Source organism: Pithys albifrons, chromosome 8 (genome assembly GCF_047495875.1).
Source record: "Pithys albifrons albifrons isolate INPA30051 chromosome 8, PitAlb_v1, whole genome shotgun sequence".
Lineage (NCBI taxonomy): Eukaryota > Metazoa > Chordata > Aves > Passeriformes > Thamnophilidae > Pithys > Pithys albifrons.
This window is the reverse complement of record NC_092465.1, coordinates 950,177-968,065: the sequence shown is the minus strand read 5'-3', so window position 1 is coordinate 968,065 and position 17,889 is coordinate 950,177. Positions and strand designations below refer to the sequence as shown.

The following is a 17,889-nucleotide window of genomic DNA, read 5'->3' as shown; positions in this document are numbered from 1 at the left end:
ACACCAGGGGTGGGTGTTGTCTCCAGCATGGCACGAGCCCCATGGGCAGGGGAAGATGGAGTGGGCTGTGCCTGCTTAAGATTCAGGTCAGTCCCATGCAAATTTTTCATTCAGGATCCGAACACTGGGTCTATTAAGAATTTGCCTGACCCACATAGGGCTGGTTTGAAACCCTCTGGAGCTGGATGATAAAGTGCTGCACTGCTTTCCAGCCACTTAATCTTGTCCCTGTCTGTGCTGCTGCTTCTCACTGAGGGACCTGCGTCCTGACCAGCCGTCATTCCAGGGTAGGATGGGCTGTGCTGGTGTGCAGTTCCCAGCTGGAAAGCAGCATGGAGTGCTCCTGGGTTAATGGGATCGTAGCAGTAGTTGATGGGATGGGAGGGGAGCTAAAGGTGATGTTGTGGAGCTGATCTGCTGTGGTGTTGGGGTAAGGACTTGGTGGCCAAGGACGGGGCGTTCCTGGTCTGCCTTTGCCGTGGTGTTGGACGTACTTGTCACAGACAGGAGTGTCACTGGGGGTGTGTGTACAGCCATCCTCAGATCTAAATACTCTTTTGTCATTCAGCTTTCACAGCAAGCACCAGAGTACTCCAGTTGCCTCTGTCTAGACTTTGTTTAGAAATTATTAATATTGCAATGAAAATCACTAATTAAGACATTGCTACCCTAAATTTCAGCTTGTCACAACATCGTCATTAGTTTCTGCAAATGGTCTATTCTGTGTAGCCCAGACCCTGACATGGTAAATCTGCCGATTAATTTTTATCTTCTTTTCTTCCAGTAAAAAATGGCATTTCGGAAGGCAGTGAAAGGAACTGCTCTCATTGGAGGAGGTGCCATAGCAACAGTTTTTGGCCTCTCTCAATTTTCTCAGTATAGAAACAAACACGTAAGTATTAATTATGATTTCTGATAAAATATGAAACTTAAAATCTGTTGGAGCGTATGTCAGGCTCGGAGGAATAGTTTTGTTTGGGGAGGAGTGCCAAGAGCCTCTTGGCTTGGTTTGGCAGGCACTGCTCTGGGGATGGTGTTAAAGGCTGCCTTAGTATCGTGGGTTTGTGACTGGTGGGGAAGTGTGGTGCTTGTAAGTCATTCTTGGGGTTTAAAAAGTGACCTTTGGGTGCTACTGGGAGTTTTACTTAGTTGCAGGAGTGGAAAGTCCTGATGGAAGTATAAATGCTGAGTCTGGACAGTATTTTCAAGCTTAGAAGGTGGAAGTGAAACCACCAGTGCTACCTCTCAACATCTCAGCTTCAAAACAGTCGTGGTGCCCCCTCCTGTTCAGTCCATGAGGCTGGAAACAGTCTGGGGGCAGGATCTGTGCCAAGGAAGTCTGTGGGACAGCTCCTGTTGTCCCTGGTGAGCCCGGGGTCACTTCAGAGCTGTGCTCGAGGTAACTGGCACAGAGTCAGTTCTTTGCAGAGGAGGAAGGTGTTGGAGCCCTGCTCTTGCAATGGGGTAGTGGTAGCAGAAAGGAGCAGTAGATTCCAGTGTCAGTTTGTCCATTGGATCTTGCTGTTGTAGCAGATTTCACTGGGATATCTGCTCCCACAGCAGGTCAGAGTGGCTGTGCTCTATAACTCCCTTCTCCATCACAGAACCACAGACTTGTGTAGGTTGGAAAAGCCCTCTCAGACCTTCGAGTCCAGCCATCCCCCAACACTGCCAAGGCCACCACTGACCCATGTCCCCAAGTGCCACATCCACACAGCTTTTAAATCCTCTGGCCGTTTCTGTGGGGAGGAGGAGGAGCAGCTGGGAATGAGATGAGTCATTTCTGGGGAGCCTAGCTGGGAAGTGGATAGCCAGGATCTTTATGGCTTCAGATAGTGTTGCAGAAAATAAACCCCAGCGTCTCAAGTGAGCTCCCCTTCAGGCTTCCTGCTGTGCTCTGAGCTGATGGTGCTGTTTGGAACTCTCTCCAGAGCCTTTATCCCAGGGTTTTACAGTCTGACTTCATTACTGCCACAAATGCCTGCTGCAAATTTTAGCACTGTTAAGTAAGAGAAGGGGTTGTACAGGAAAAGTCACCTGGAGAACTCGCCTGTTGCATTTTCAGTATTCCAGAATTCAAGGAATTCCCTTTTTTTTGGAATGTATGGCCAATATGAACTTCCAGAGACCGACTGAACCCCAGGGTTTTACTGAATGTCATCATGGTGTCAAGTGACAGAACCAGGTGTCCCCCTGGTTTCTAAACCTGTTGTGTAGGATCAGTCAGCAAAGGATCTGAACATTTCCAGTGTTTGTGTGAGCACATGGATCTGGACCCACTTGCCCACCCTTAAGGCTGTGGCCTTAAACACCTCCCATGGGACAGCAGATGGGACAAACTGAGGGACTGGCATAGGAGAGATGTCTGAGCTGAGGGCACATCCCCCAGCCCCAGGGTCCCCTCCTTTGTAACACCTGCCAGTCAGAGCTCCTGGGACAGAGAGCTTGGATCCTGTGTGAGAGAGGGAGGTTGCCCAAGATGTACTAATTGGCTGTACACTGTAGGAATTGTGTTGTTATCTCAAGGACAGAATCCGTCACACGATAAGACAGAAATCCAGTGCTCAGTGTTTTCACCCATGTTTGTACAGCTTCACTCAGGGACTGATGGTGCTGTGGCTCTTGGAACTGGGGGCACCAGCTACAGAATACCAACCCTGGCTGGCTGGTCTGCCTGGCTCTGTCTTCCATGGTTTTCATGTGAAACTTGGCTGTCCCAGGTAGTTCCAAGGGAGAAGCTGAAGGGTGGTGAAGTTCTGGCCCTTAAGAAAAGACAGGAAGTCATTTGGATTTTTAATTGAACACTAGTGAGTGGTTTGCCCACTGAAAGGGAGGAGTGTTGGCAACTTCTGATGGAGCATATGAAGTTGTCCTTGGTGGGTGTGCTGGGAGGAAAGTGGCACAGGTAGCACCCCTAACCTTGGCTGTGTATCAAGTGTTTACACATTGGAAACAAAACAGTCCACTGGTCCAGGTCTGTCCTGCTTTTCAAGATTTTTATCCCAACTGATTTTCCTATACACACACGTGTACTGGTCCCTCCAGAACTGCTTCTGGGTAAAGCAATAGTGTGTGTAGACTGATACTTTCTCAGTGGAACTGCTGTAAATGTAAATCCCTTGTTGCCCAGAGAAGCTGTGGCTGCCCCTGGATCCCTGGAAATGTCCAAGGCCAGCTTGGATGGGACTTGGAGCCACCTGGGCTGGTGGGAGGTGTCCCTGCCCATGGCAGGGGTGGGACTGGATGAGCTTTGGGGTCCCTTCTCACCCAAACTAGTCTGGGATTCCATGATGTGGCCCAAGTCCTCAGACCTCTGAATGGCCCAGGTGACACAGTGAACCTTTGCCAGCAGTTTCCCCAGCACTTCCAGCACAAGTCGTGACAGAGGATGGGAAGTACCAGATCCTCTTACTTCCTGACTGAATTGCTGCATTCTTGCTTTTTGGGGCTGTATTTAATTCATCGACCTAAGCAGGCTGGGGCCAGGTGTGAGGGGGTGTTTTCAGGTGTGCCAAGTGGAGTTGGAGGCCACTGATGGCTTTTCTTCCCCTCCCTCTCTGTAAGCAGTAAGGGGGGAGGCACTGCTTTGGTGTGGAGTTGTAAGACATTGCTGTCCTTTCCAGTCCTGCTCTCCCAGTGTGGAAGTGCATTTTTGGTCAGTCAGAATTGCTCAGCAGGGTGAATCCAATAGTGTAATAATATGATAATGTATTGGGGTCTGCTTTGGGGAGTTTTATTTACTTTATTTTTGTAAGTGAATAAGGATGATGAATTTGACTCTATCAAACCTACCTAGAGATTAACAGTAGCAAATTAACGAGAGCACTGGCTTATGGATTACTAGATCACTCTATAACTTGATGATTAAATTCAAACTGCCAAACTAAATTCCTCTCGCTAAGAGTGTAATCAAAACCATTCAGGGAACTCTTGCCTGAGAAATTGTAGATATAAACAGCAATTGCTTATTTCAGTAAACACACTTGTTCACTGCCAAACTAATCACGTTACTGCAGATGGAATCCCTGTGTGCAGCTTTTCTTCACTCCCCCATTTAATTGACAGCAAGATGCATCATATCTGTATCAATTCCTGGTGCTAATCACTCTGCTTATATTCCAGGGCTAATCTCCAGACTCTGCCTATACCAGGGGCTGGATGCTGGGGACTCTGCTCAGGTTTTGTTTCCAGCCATTTGTTGTAGATAATGTGTTTAAAACCAAACCAAAACATACAGTCGAGCCCAGTGGACGACAGTACTTCCTGTACTCTGAGTTTGGCCTTTCTGGTGTTCTCTTGATTTCCTGAAGTTATGTTGTACACCTGGAAAATTGTCTGGGAACACAGTGCAAAGCAGATTTGGAGGTGATGATTTTCCCTTCTCCAAAGCTCAGAGAAGCTGAGCACACATGGCTGAGCTTGGCCAGCCAGAACACGTGTGAGACTGAGCCACAGGTGTTTTGAGTCTTCCCAATTTCCTGCTTGCCACTGCTGTCTCGGTGTCACGAGGTGGAGTTTAGGGAAGCTGGAAGTTGGCAGCAGCTGCCTGGGATGACCCAGCAGTGCTGCAGCAGCAGCTCAGTGAGGGGAAGCAGGAGCTTGTTGGGAGTCAGGCTGTGCCCCTGGCACTGCAGCCCAGAGCGCTGCTGTGTTTGAGTGTTCCACAGGACAATCTTTGGTGTGCTTCAAGTCTTGTCCCCTTTTGGGAGGCTCACAGCAAACCTCTGTGGAGTGTGGGGCAGAGGGATGTCTTAGAGCCAGAGGAGGGAGCGTAGACAGGAACAGCTGGGTCCTCTCACTGTCTCTATCCTTGTGTCCATCACTCCCTTGAAAAACATGTTCTGGAACTGTATCAGGGTTCTGATGCTTTATAGAGGTTGTGAACTTCTCATCACTGGAGGTTGGGTCCCTTTGAAATATAAAATCAGGTCGGGCAGAGCAGCTGTGGCTGTCCCATCCCTGGAAGTGTCCCAGGCCAGGCTGGACAGGGCTTGGAGCAACCTGGGGTGGTGGGAGGTGTCCCTGCCCATGCAGGGGGTGGGACTGGATGGGCTTTGGATCCCCTCCAACCCAAACCAGTCTGGAATTCTGTGATATGTTTCTACTGTAGTTTGTGGGATATAAAAGTTTTTAGCACTGCTAGAGAGGGCAGGGCTGGGGAGAGAGCAGGGCAAGAGGCAGCAATAGGTGGAAATGGGAAGAATTCCATGGCCAAATGAATAATGTGGAAGGTGAATTTCTTTGAAGTGCCCAGACTTTGTCCCTCACCCGATGATCTTTGCCAGCAGCCACATGTTGGTGTGTAAACACAGGAGAGCCAGGGGAGACTGATGGGGAGGCTCATCAGGATTCACCTCTGCTTCCCTGTGCCTCAGCTCCACTGTCTGTGTGTGTCTGGAGCACCGGGAGCTCAGCTCTGTTTGAGGGCTGAGCTGCTTTAAACAGCTTCTAATGAGGAGACCTTTGTTCCCAGCGTTTGCAGGAGGTGGCTGAGCCTGGGCACAGTTGGCTGAGTGCTTAATGCAGCTCTCAGGTGAGGCCATGCAGGGCTGGGGCTGGTGGGGTGGGTGTGATCCCCTGGGAACCACAAGCACCGTGTTTGGGAAAAACCAGTGGTCATTTCAGGGACTGCCAACTTTAGTTTTCCTAAATTTTAATTTTCCCTTTATTTCCCTTTGTCATGGGCTGTGTGTAATCTTTGCAGGGTGCCTTGGTGCAGGTTGAGGCTGCAGAAGATGTTCCAGTAAAGAACCATCTCCCCACGAGAGAGCAGCAGATTTTGGCCCTGCAAACCACCACTGAATTTGATGTCCTTGTCATAGGAGGAGGAGCAACGGGCTGTGGCTGTGCTCTGGATGCAGCCACCAGAGGTGAGGCCTCAATTGCAGCCTTATTCCTTACAGTAAACTTACCAGTTTGGCTTTTCAAAACTACCTGAAGACAGAGGTTACACAATGCTGTTCTCAGAAGGAACAATGAACTTGAAGGCCCATAACAGCAGATCTCCCATTGCCCCACCTTGGAGGAATTAGCTGGTAACTGGTTTAAGAGGCTACTGGGAACCATAGGATTGATGGTAACTTTCCATGGACCTTAACTTAGAGAAAGTTTGGGGGAAAAATGAGTTTGAGCAAATGGTTTTTACCTTACTTTAGAATCTGAGACTGGTTTGGGTTGGAAGGGACCTTAAAGCTCATCTCATTCCATGTCCATGTCCAGCTGCAGAGGATGAGGGTGGGTGAGGACACGGGTGAGAGAACACACCAGTGGATGAGCAGAATTGCCCAGTCCCTCGTGCAGTTGGTCACACAGGTGAAAAGCTCTGTCCAGAAGCAGGACACCAGTGCCCACTCTGTCATCCTCCTCACACAGCAACTCTGAAATCAGCCAGCAGCCTCTATCAAATAAGAGAGTTTTCAATGAGAATAAATCACTTCACAAGTTTAATGAGAAGAGATGTGCAGGTACAGAGGTGAGAACACATGGGTGCTGTGCCTGTATCAGCTTCTCTGCTATCCAATAGCACAATAAATATTAATTAATGTTATTGCTATTAATAGCACTATTAAGTATATTCCTCCAGAATATCATATTTTTGCAAAAAAACCATTTGTGAGGGATGTTTGTCTTGGAATGTGTTCCCTCAGTTGTTATTTTCAGTACAGTCAGACAATGAGACACAACCAACTTTAAATTCTGTGTTCACAGACCTTGTTTGTGCTTCTGAAACTAAAATGGAAAAACACCCAGTGTAAAACATAGTAGAGAGCCCTAAAGTTCTTCATGTTCTTTAACCTGTGGTTATACCCCAGAAACAGATGCAAAACCTGCCTCCAGGTGTGTTTTGCTGTTTGAGTTGGAAAACACTTGTCCAGCAGATGGGATAGTTTGAAATGGATAAAGAAGTGATGTCTGCCCATTGGGAGATACACCCAAACTCCAGCCTGATTATTATATTTAATAACACAGGACAAAAAGGAACTTGGGATCTTTTCACTTCTGCCTCTGCTACGCTGTGGCAGAAAATGCAGTTGTAAAGCAGACAGAAATTATTACAGTTAATCTCTGTTTATCCTTTGCTTGGATATTCTGATTTTGTCAGTACATTTCTGAGGTGTGAAATATTCCTGGGCATTTGGTTAATGAGTTGTGTCTTGTTGCTGTTCGTTCATGGAACTTGCTCTTTTATTGTGTTTGCTTCACTTAACAACAAATTTTGCTTTTCATGTGTTTGATAAATCTTTGCCAAATTATTTCTGATTGTGTCCATTAATCTTTGGTCACATTTGACAAAAATAAATTGCTCTGATCTTTGGAAGTTACCAGTAATAATTAGAATTTTAAGAATAAAAAAGTTTTTGGAAGACCAATAGATGTTAAAATCTCTGTGCTGGGCAGTGCTGAGGCCCCTCAAGTGCCATGTCCAGTTCTGGCTCTGCAATCCCTGCCAGGAGGGACACGGAGGGGCTGGAGGTGCCCAGGGCAGGGAGCAGAGCTGGGAAGGGGCTGGAGCAGCAGCTGAGGGAGCTGGAGGGGCTCAGCTGGAGCAAAGGAGGCTCAGGGGGCACCTTCTGGCTCTGCCATCCCTGCCAGGAGGGGGGAGCCGGGACAGGTGGTCGGGCTGTGCCCCAGGGCACAGGGACAGGAGCAGAGGGCACGGCCTCAGGCTGGGCCAGGGCAGGGCAGGGGGCACAGAGCAGGAATTGCTGCATGGAAAGGGTGGGCAGGCACTGGCAGGGGCTGCCCAGGGCAGGGCAGGGGGCACAGAGCAGGAATTGCTGCATGGAAAGGGTGGGCAGGCACTGGCCGGGGCTGCCCAGGGCAGGGCAGGGGGCACAGAGCAGGAATTGCTGCATGGAAAGGGTGGGCAGGCACTGGCCGGGGCTGCCCAGGGCAGGGCAGGGGGCACAGAGCAGGAATTGCTGCATGGAAAGGGTGGGCAGGCACTGGCAGGGGCTGCCCAGGGAGGGTTGGAGTGCCCAGCCCTGGAGGTGCCCAAGGCAGGACTGGCCGTGGCACTCAGTGGACTGAGTGACAAGGTGGGCATCGGGCACAGGTTGGACTGGATGATCTTGGAGACCTTTTCCAACCCAAAGAATTCTGTGGGGAGCCTGGTCAGACTATGTCCTGTCTGTGTCAGAATTCTATGTGTGCCCATGTTCTCTGGTGAGCTCTCCCCACACAGCCCATGGCTGGCTCTCCCCTGGTTTGGGGCACCTCTCAAGCAAACCACAGGTAAACAAAGCTGCCAGTTGTCTCCCTCTGTGGAACGCTGTCTCAATTCTTAGTGCAAGAGGTGGAGAGCTCTCTGCAAGGAGTTTAAAGTGTCCATGAAAACCTTCTGTTCCTGCTCTGCATCTGAGCTCTCATGTGCTTGCAGGAGCATGGCCACTGTAATGCTTCCCATTGTGAAATACCCCAGTTTTAATGTGCTTGTGTTTAAGTTCTGGTTTGACTTTTCCCTCAGGAAGGAGGCTAAAATTTTTCATTACAATATAGACAGTGCATTACACTTTGAATACAAATTTATCCATGTACAGAGTAATTTTTCTTGTGATTGTCTCTACCCTAGAGAAGTGTCTTTAATGAATTACATACAAATTGTGTAATTTAAGAAGTTAATTTGGTTTTCTGGTAACACAGGACTAAAAACAGCCCTTCTAGAAAGATACGATTTCTCATCGGGGACCAGCAGCAGGAGCACCAAATTGATCCATGGTGGAGTGAGGTACCTCCAGAAGGCCATCATGAAGTTGGATTTCGAGCAGGTATTTGTGCTGGTGGTCAAGCAATTTTCTGGTAGACACTTCCCCTGTCCCAAGTAGCTCTGAGTCTCCTGTTGATTTTTTTCACTGCTTGACTGTTGTATTGCACAGCCCCTGTGCATGGGAAGTGTCTTCTCCAGGGGAGCTTCCCAGGCTGGGGAAGGCACCACTGCTGCCTTTGCTCAGTTCTTTGGTGGGCAGTGTAATGGCCAGGCCTTGTAGGCTGTGAATTTTGGGCCAGGAAGGCAGAGACAGGGCTGGTCTCAGAATAAAAACAGCTTTCTACTTGTCATGGGAAGAATTTGAGAGAGTGGGTGTCTGTCCTGTTCTGGAATGGGCAAAGAAAAGATAGTAAAGGAGTGATTTAATTTGAAATGAGGAAAAAATACTGTAAATGAGTGATTTATTTTGTAACAGGGAAAAAGATGGTAAATAAGTGATGAATTTTGGCAAGGGGATAGAAAATATGGTAAATGAGTGAGTATATGTAAATGCCTTAGTGTGTTCTTGTACTGTGGGCAGCCTGGTATTCCTGTTTTGAGGAATTGCATTGTCTTCCCATTGAAACCTCTCACAGTATGTTTTGGTGGTTGTAGTACTGCTATAGAAATGGTAATTTTACAGGGGAAATTATCTAAACCATGCAGTTATCCTGCTGTAGAAACCCACCTTTTTTGCCAAAGAACTACCTCATGTTGATGCACATTGATTGGTTTGGAGAAGAACCCATCTGCATTTGCAGCTTGGAGTTAGGATGGGATTAACTGTGGGAATTGGCTTGGAAACTGTGTCATGGGATGAGTCTTAGCCCTCCTAAGTGCCTCCTGCCCACAGTTAAGGTAATGTGGCTTATTGTGCTTTATGTTCAAATTAAAAAACACCCAACTGACATGCCAAGGCACCAAAATTAAATGACTGAAACTTAATTTTCTTGGGCATCATTTTCCTTAGTTTGAATTTTTCAGCAGATCTCAGTGTGTCTCTGAAAGACCAGTGGGACTCATGTGAGGAACTGGCTTTGCTGCAGTTTGCTGCTCAGTGTTGCACGTGGGGCCGAGGCTGGGTAAGGTGGGGCTCACCAGGTGCTCGTGTTTCCAGTACAGGATGGTGAAGGAGGCGCTGGAGGAGCGCGCGTACGTTCTGCAGAGCGCCCCGCACCTCTCCGCGCCGCTGCCCATCATGCTCCCCATCTACAAGTAAGCTCTGCTGGGGTATCCCTCCTTTTCCTTGGCTTCTCACGGGCAAACCACCTCCCTGGGGAAGTTTCCAGGTCCCTCTTCCCAAAGATTGTCCCTAAAGCTGTCCCAAGCTCTGCTCCCCAGCGGGTGAGATGTTGCTGGACTGTAGGAAAATGACATTCTCTTAGGCTGCTTTGAGGTGCAGCTCCTCGGTGCCCTTCCAGCACCCCAAGTGGGAGCAGCTGGAAAGAGCTCTCATTCCCAGCATGTTATTTTCTATTCTTTCAGTACACCCTTGTCTTCATCACACACCATCACAGTGTTCTCAGCAATGGGTGTGGAGAGAACAGTTGGGTTTGGAGAGAACAGTTGGGTTTGGAGAGAACAGTTTCCTTCTCCCCTGAGGAAGAGGGTTGATCTAACTGCTTTGTGTTAGGTTTGCAGATCTCAAAGAACAGTTACTCACTGGAACAGGCTACTGAGAGCAGGGAGGTTTTGTTGAATGATCTTAGTTTTATTAAGGTCCTTCCTGTCTTTATTATTCCTGACTTAGTGGAGGGGGCTTATAACAGCTGGAGCTCTCATTGGTCAGTGCTTGACTGTATTTATGTGGTACTGAAGTACAAATAGCCAGTTTAGATCCTAATTCTAGAGCACACAAAGCCTTGAATCTGCTTGACTCACTGCAGTGAGTAGCTCTGTTGTAAACAGTAGCACACAATACCTAACTTGAGTATTTACATTACATTGTGGTACCCCAAAGCTTGTATGATGGTTCAAGGTAGAACTGGTGTAAAGCAACACACTGGTACTCAATGTGCTCTTTATTACAAGAACAGTGTGTGCAGGTACTTCTCAATTCTTTTTTTTTCATTTTTTTCACTTCATGGGTATTTTTTCCATGCAGATGGTGGCAGCTGCCATATTACTGGATTGGAATAAAACTCTATGACCTGGTGGCAGGAAGCCAGTGCCTAAAGAGCAGTTATGTCCTCACCAAGTCAAGAGCCTTGGAGCTCTTCCCAATGCTGCGCAAGGACAAGCTGGTTGGAGCCATTGTCTACTACGATGGTACGTTGCCTCTCTGTGCTTCCAGTGGGTTTGGGGTCAGAAACATGGGAATGATCCTGTACATTGAATCTCTAAAGGCAAGACAGAAGCTTGAAGGATTCATCTTGCCTCTTAAGAATTAATTTGGTAGATAAATTACGTTTTTGGGACAGAAGCTTACTGAAGGTAGGAGAAAATATATTGGTTTTCTTGGCTAGTGGATGTAGTGCTGTGTGAAAGTGTTCTGGTGTTTCCCAGCTGGGCATGATGCTCTGCACTTCTTGGATTGAACACTTCTGAGGAAGAAGTCAGGAAAATGTGATTATTCCAGCAATGTCACATATTTTGCCCTCTAGGTGATCTGGTTGTGGTTCTCACACTGGGTTGGATGAGGCCTGAATCAATTAGTTTTTGTATCACCAGTAAAATTAATTACTCTGCAAAAACAGCATTCATGGTAATTACAATGAAAGACTAGAGATTGCCATAAGACATGAGTGGTTTCTGTTAAAACTGCTTTAAGTGATGGGTTATAAATTCCTGAAAGGAAAAGTTTCTAGAAAGTGAACTGGCTTTTCTTTGCAGCAGACTGGTGTGCTGTTCCACAGTGTGCTTTTATTTAGACTGGTGGTGTTCTTCCTCCTCTTCCACTTCCAGGACAGAAAGTTTGGTAAGGCTTCCTTGGAAATGGGGCCAGGCAGGTAACAGCAGAATGTCCAGTGTGTTCAGGATAAGGCAACAAGCCATGGGTTCCTTGCAGGCTTGGAGAAGCCTTCCAAAATAAATAGCTGAAGTACTGATTCACTGCCCCAGTGGTACCATTCTGGTTAGTTCTTACCTGAAGATGTGGTTTCTGACCTTTAGGCAGCAGAAAGGTCTTTACACAAGATGGATTATAAAGGGAGTTCTTGCCCCTTTGTGGAACTGCATTTACACTTCATCAGCTCAGCAAAGGGGCTTCTGCTCTGGGAAGGACTCTGGAAACACACTGGGCTCCAGTAGTGTTTGTGAGGCTTCTGGCTAAAGCTGGTGTTGGTCTTTGCCCTTTTCTCAGACAGAGCCCAGCAGCATGAAAACCAATCAAAAATTCATATATATCTCTGGGAATATGTATGTACAGGTTCTTGTTTGAGAGTAGGGTGGGATTTAAAGGATGAACTTGATTTTCACTTACCTCTCATGGAGGCTGCATCTTGTCTGCTTATTTTTAAGTTCTGGAGGAAATTTGCTGTGGGATTTTGTGGTGAGTTTTGTACACTGTACCAGGAGGTGCTGTAGATACAGAGAAGGAATTCAGATTTCTTTATTCCTTTTCCTAAGCTATCCCTTAGCCTGCTCTAAGGGATCCCAGGAGCATGCCAGAAGAATGGAGTGCTTCTCTTAACTGTAATTACACTCCTCAGAAGAGCACTATAGCTGGAAATCTATTTATAATCTAGAGATTTTTTTTCTGTTTAAATATATAATTGGGCTGTATTGTGGCTATTTACTACTCCCAGCATTCCAAAGATACAGCTTTCAGGATAGCCTTAAAATTAGTCTTCAGGTTTCTTGGATGAATATTTATTTTGAACAGTGTTGCAATAAATCTAAAGACTGAGCACCAGGATGGCACGTGGGCTTTGCTGGCAAACACCAGCAGGGCAGGGCAGGGCAGGGCAGGGGCCTGAGTGACTGAGAGATGTCTCTGGAGATTTTGGTGCTATCCCAGCAAAAGAAAACAAACCCATACTTTGAATATTGGAAAGGAAGAAGTGTAAAATAGAAAAAAAAAGAAAAAATTGTTGGTTGGTCTTGCCTTATTCTGGTTTCTTTATAAGATAGGAGTTTAGGCAGAATGTAAAGAAGTGGAGTTTTGCAGTGAAAAAAATTTGAAAAACCTCTCAAAGCTCCACCAAACCTCAGTTCTCCTGAAGAATAAAGTGGTTCTGAAGGACTAAAGGGTGAAATTTGTGTGTTGATAATACACATCAGGGTGCTTTGAGACTGCACCTAACACAGAATAAAGACTTTTCAACTAAAATGTTAAATCAGTTCTTAACATGCCACATTTCGACTCAATTTTGCCTGCAGTGCCTCCTCTGCAGGTCAGCCCCTGGGGCTGGTGGACTCACATGGGCTTGGAGCACATGAATTGTTTTATCCTGACCAATTAACTTGTGTTCTGGCCACAGGAAATTTGTTTTAAGTCATAATGTTTCAGCAGGCACCCTTTAGGTCTTGTAAATTATTATACTTGAATTTTAATGATATATTTCACACCCTAAATCCAGAGGAATGGAGGACAAAGGAAAGGGGAATTGAACTGAAAGTAGAGAAGAGGGTAATAAGATGGAATTAAACTGCTTTTAGTACTTTCAGAATGATTAGTCATAAAATAGAGCATTAAATAATGGCAAAGAAAAAAAACCCAAGTCTTAGAGTCAGTGATATCTTTCTCTTCTCTGTCCATCTCTTGTCTCTACCCTAAATAATTAATCAATAAATTGGTCTTAACTGTTTATGTAATTGCAGTTAAATGTAGTTTCATCCTGTTTTCTTGCTTTCCCTTTTTCCTGTCCATCACCCTTTGTCCCTGTGGTTGTTGCTAACAGGGCTGTTAATGATCACAGATGTTGAGCCCGGCACCGAAGGGAGGAATTAGAAACATTCCATGTGTGAGTCAGTGTTTTCTGTGCCCAAGCCCCGTGCCCAGTTGTGCCCCAGTGGTGGCCCCGTCCCTTTGCAGGGGGCAGCCCAGGGATGCTCTTTGTGTGGGTCTGGAATTGGCGGTGGGGCAGGGGCACGTCCAGCCATCCATAATTCATGAGCATGTTGTTCCCAAACGGCAGCGGGGTCGTCTTCGTTACATCTTTTAAATTGTTTATACAGGCAAAAAAAATGGTACATTATAAATGTTGGAAGTACCAGCAAGAGCAAATCACAGCCTTGTCCAGAGGCTATTCCTGCTCTGCCTGAGCATCGGGAAGCCAAAGCATATGTTGGATGTTAGCCGGGGTGTACACAACGTGTCCTATTTATTCAAGGTTTGCTTTGAAGCCACAACTTCCAAGTTTGTTTCTTAGGGGGACATGTCAGACTGCATTTAGCATTTGTTGGTATGAGGATACTCCTGAACAGCAAAAAGGCAACATTTTGGGGGGAGAAGGCGGCTGCTATGTGAGCAGGGATCTGTCAGATCCACTTAGGGGGCTCGGGGAGAACTGGGCAAGAGGCACAGTGGAGAGGCTGGGCTGGCTCAGGATCAGGGCAGGATTGTTCTAAAGCCCTTTAAAGGGAAGAATTCATCTCTGTTTGAATTATATAGAGTTCATTACAGTAAAAACTAGGAAAACCATTACAGCAGGGATCCAGCTGGCTGGCATGTATCAGTGTTCAGCAATTCCAAGTGGCATGGTTTGCTTTGATATGTAATTTTTGTATTTCTAGGTGCTGCAGACTTTTTTAACATATTTTGCCTTGCAAGATGAGCCTTTAGGGGTGTAAGGAAAATTTGGGTTCTGGAATCAGTTGTGTATTTAAGAGTTTAGGGCTTTGCTGATCCTGCTCTCTGAATTTCCAGGTTGTTTCCTGAAAGCAGGAATTAACATACACCACTTGGACTCCTCTCCCACATTAGGGTCTTGGGTTATTTAATGTCTTGTTCTATGAATTTCCTCAAACATTTACTGGGATGTAAGTAGTTTGCTTTTATTTTTTGCATTCTCAGTAGTTTTGTATACATTCTTTGCTGAAATATTTTAGTATGGAGTTTATTTAAAAGTATAAAAAGCCTTGGCAGAGGATTTTGCTTTCCCTCTTTACAGCAAACCCCCTGAGAAATCCTTCCCAGGCACACGTGCACACACAGACACACACACAAAAATCAATGCAAAAGAGTAGGGCATTCATTAAGCTGTCAAAAATGGAATAAATGCTTTTTTTTATTTAGGCTCTTGTAGCTATTTTTCGTAGGATTTGAGTGTGTCCTGAATTATGAAATGTTATAGCTTTATAATTCATGTTTGACAAATGGATATTTGGAGATGTTGAGCTGTAATAGGGGTATTACAGACAACTCTGTGGCTGTTTTTCCTTCCCTGGATATAAAAACTCTGACAGTTTGTCACTAAAAAGACTTTCCATAGGTGATTTTAAATACACACAGTTTCTCATATTTCTTGGTGTTTCAAACCTGGGTCTGGGTGGATGGGAGAAGCCTGGCAGGCACACTAACCATGGGTATAACTGGGGAAATACTCTGTGTATGCTCCATATCCTGTCGTTTTCCAATACATTTTGCCCCATGTTCTGTATAATAGAGCTGTCCGTGAAACCCTGGAGGAAATGGGCAGCCTGGGATGTGAGGAATTCAGAGGGGATGCAGGTGCAGTGAAAACCCACAGCAGCAGAGTATTTTCCCTGCTGGTGCTGGCACAGACACTGGTGGGGATGCAGTGCAGCCCTGGCTTCCCAATTCCCTGGCACATCCCGCGGGTCTCCGATCGCTTGGGATGCCGCTCGAGTCCCGCCGTGCTTTATCCGTCAGAGCGTTTTTATCCCTCTCAAAAGGGATAAAATCAATGGCCTGAACCAGCTGCATCTTTAACCCAGTTTTGCCTCTGTCAGAGGTGCAGGCTCCGCCACGTCCCTGCAGGATGAGCCCTTTGCTCCCAACAAAAGGGCTGTGCATCCACAGCGCTCCTTCCCTGTGCTGGAGGCTCCTTCCCAAAAGCAGGCGGTTGGTAACTGCATCCTGCTGTACCTGTAACAATTTAATTGTGTGAGTCAGCCCAGTCAAGCATCCCCAGCTTATGACTGGGAGACATGAAATTCATTGTCATTATTGTCCCTGTCATTTTGGATCATTATATCCTGCTGCAGAATTTTCCTCACTCCAGTGCTTTCGTACCTCCAGGAAGCAGGGATTATGGCTGAGGTTGGGGTGGGGGCAGGACTGTGAACTACATTTACCTCAGGGGAGCCACAGATTAAATTGGCTTTGCTTTCTGACTTGCTGGATTCGTCTGTTTGTACGCTGTGGGTTTAAGGTTGGAAATGATGAATATTCCAGTGAATTCCAGGCCTCTCTCTTTTCTTTTTTTAATGCTCGTATAAGCAAAGGATGGGGTTTGTGTCCCTTAAGAAGTGAACAGGGAATAATTCTTCAGATCATGTTACCAAAAGATTTAAGATTATTCCTGAGCAAAATGCTGTTATTTGCACATTGTGGCACAAACATCTGAGTGGTCCCTGTGGTGTCGTGGCTTTTAGGGGAAAGAAAGGAGCTCTGCTGTGATCCAGGTGTGTGTGTTTTATGTGAGCTCAGTAGCTGGTCATGAGGTAACAGGTGCACTGCTCCCTGTTGGGGCTGAGGTTGTGCAGGGAAGGGGATGATGAGCCCTGCTCCTTCCCCTGCTCCTTCCCCTGCTCCTTCCCCTGCTCCTTCCCCTGCTCCCTGTGTCTGTCAATGTATGGGGCAGGAACAGCCTCCTGGTCCTTGGGAAGGCTGGGGAGCTGCACATTGCTCACCTTCCCAGAATCACCAGTCATTAAGGTTGGAAAAGCCCTCCCAGCCCATAGAACCCACCCTGTGCCCAATGCCCACCTTGTCCCCCAGCCCAGAGCACTGAGTGCCACGGCCAGTCCTGCCTTGGGCACCTCCAGGGCTGGGCACTCCAGAGCTCCCTGGGCAGCCCTTTCCAGTGCCTGACCACCCTTTCCAGGAATAAAATTCCTCCTGATGTCCGACCTGACCCTCCCCTGGCACAGCTTGAGGTTGTTTCCTCTTGTCCTGTCCCTTGTTCCTGGGAGCAGAGCCTGACCCCACCTGGGGGACATTCCCACTCTCTCCAACTCCCTGACAGGAGGTTGTACCCACAGAGGGGTCGGGCTCTTCTGCCATGTCCCAAGTGAAAGGACAAGAGGAAATGGCCTCAAGTTGCTCCAGGGGAGGTTCAGATTAGATACTAGGAATTTTTTTTTCACCACAAGAATGGTCAGGCATTCAAGTAAGTTGCCCAGGGAAGTGTTTAAGAGAAGCCTGGATGTGGCACTTGGGGACATGGTTTAGGGGCAATTATGGTGGTGCTGGGTTGGTGATTGGAGATGATTTTGAGGGTCTCTTCCAGCCTTGATGATTGTGTGATTCTGTGATGGATGGGAGCAGTGCTGCCTCTCTCCAGCTCTGGCAGGGCATTGTATCCCTCCTGCCACGTCCTGTCCCCTGTGAGGGCTCTGCTGGGTCACAGAGTGGCCAAACACAGCACGCAGGGACTGATAAACCCATCACTGCTTCCTTTAGACTGAAAAACACCAAAGTTTGCCCTGGTGGGAGTTTACCCTGATGGAGTTTCCCCTGTGGAAGTGGTTGATGCCCCAGGGCTGCCATGGGCATGGTGCCGTTGCCGTGTCCCATTGCGGGATGCCCTTGCCGAGTGCCATCACCAGGTGCCATCGCCGGGTGCCATCTCCGAGTGCCATCGCCAGGTGCCATCGCCGGGTGCCATCACAGGGTGCCATTGACATGTCCCATTGCCGGGTGCCATCTACGAGTGCCATCGCCAGATGCCATCACCGGGTGCCATTGACATGTCCCATTGCCGGGTGCCATCTCTGAGTGCCATCGCCAGGTGCCATCACAGAGTGCCATTGACATGTCCCATTGCCGGATGCCATCTCCGAGTGCCATCGCCAGGTGCCATCACAGGGTGCCATTGACATGTCCCATTGCCGGATGCCATCTCTGAGTGCCATCGCCAGGTGCCATCTCCGAGTGCCATCGCCAGGCGCCATTGCCGGGTGCCATCACAGGGTGCCATTGCTGTGTCCCATTGCCAGGTGCCATTCCCGGGTCCCATTCCCGGGTCCCGTTGCCAGGTGCCGTTGCCGTGTCCCATTGCCAGGTGCCGTTGCCG

General features: G+C 47.5%; 1 protein-coding gene across 2 annotated transcripts in view; it reads left to right on the top strand.

The window, feature by feature from the left end:
* Positions 1 to 17,889, top strand: part of GPD2 (glycerol-3-phosphate dehydrogenase 2) — a 52,169-nt gene that overhangs the window by 9,379 nt on the left and 24,901 nt on the right. For both annotated transcript variants that reach the window (XM_071562469.1, XM_071562470.1), the window contains exons 2-6: positions 785 to 892; positions 5,705 to 5,870; positions 8,644 to 8,768; positions 9,864 to 9,961; positions 10,851 to 11,014. In XM_071562469.1, the coding sequence (XP_071418570.1) occupies positions 791 to 892; positions 5,705 to 5,870; positions 8,644 to 8,768; positions 9,864 to 9,961; positions 10,851 to 11,014 (655 nt within the window). In that variant the 5' untranslated portion in view covers positions 785 to 790. The remainder of the gene's footprint in view (positions 1 to 784; positions 893 to 5,704; positions 5,871 to 8,643; positions 8,769 to 9,863; positions 9,962 to 10,850; positions 11,015 to 17,889) is intronic.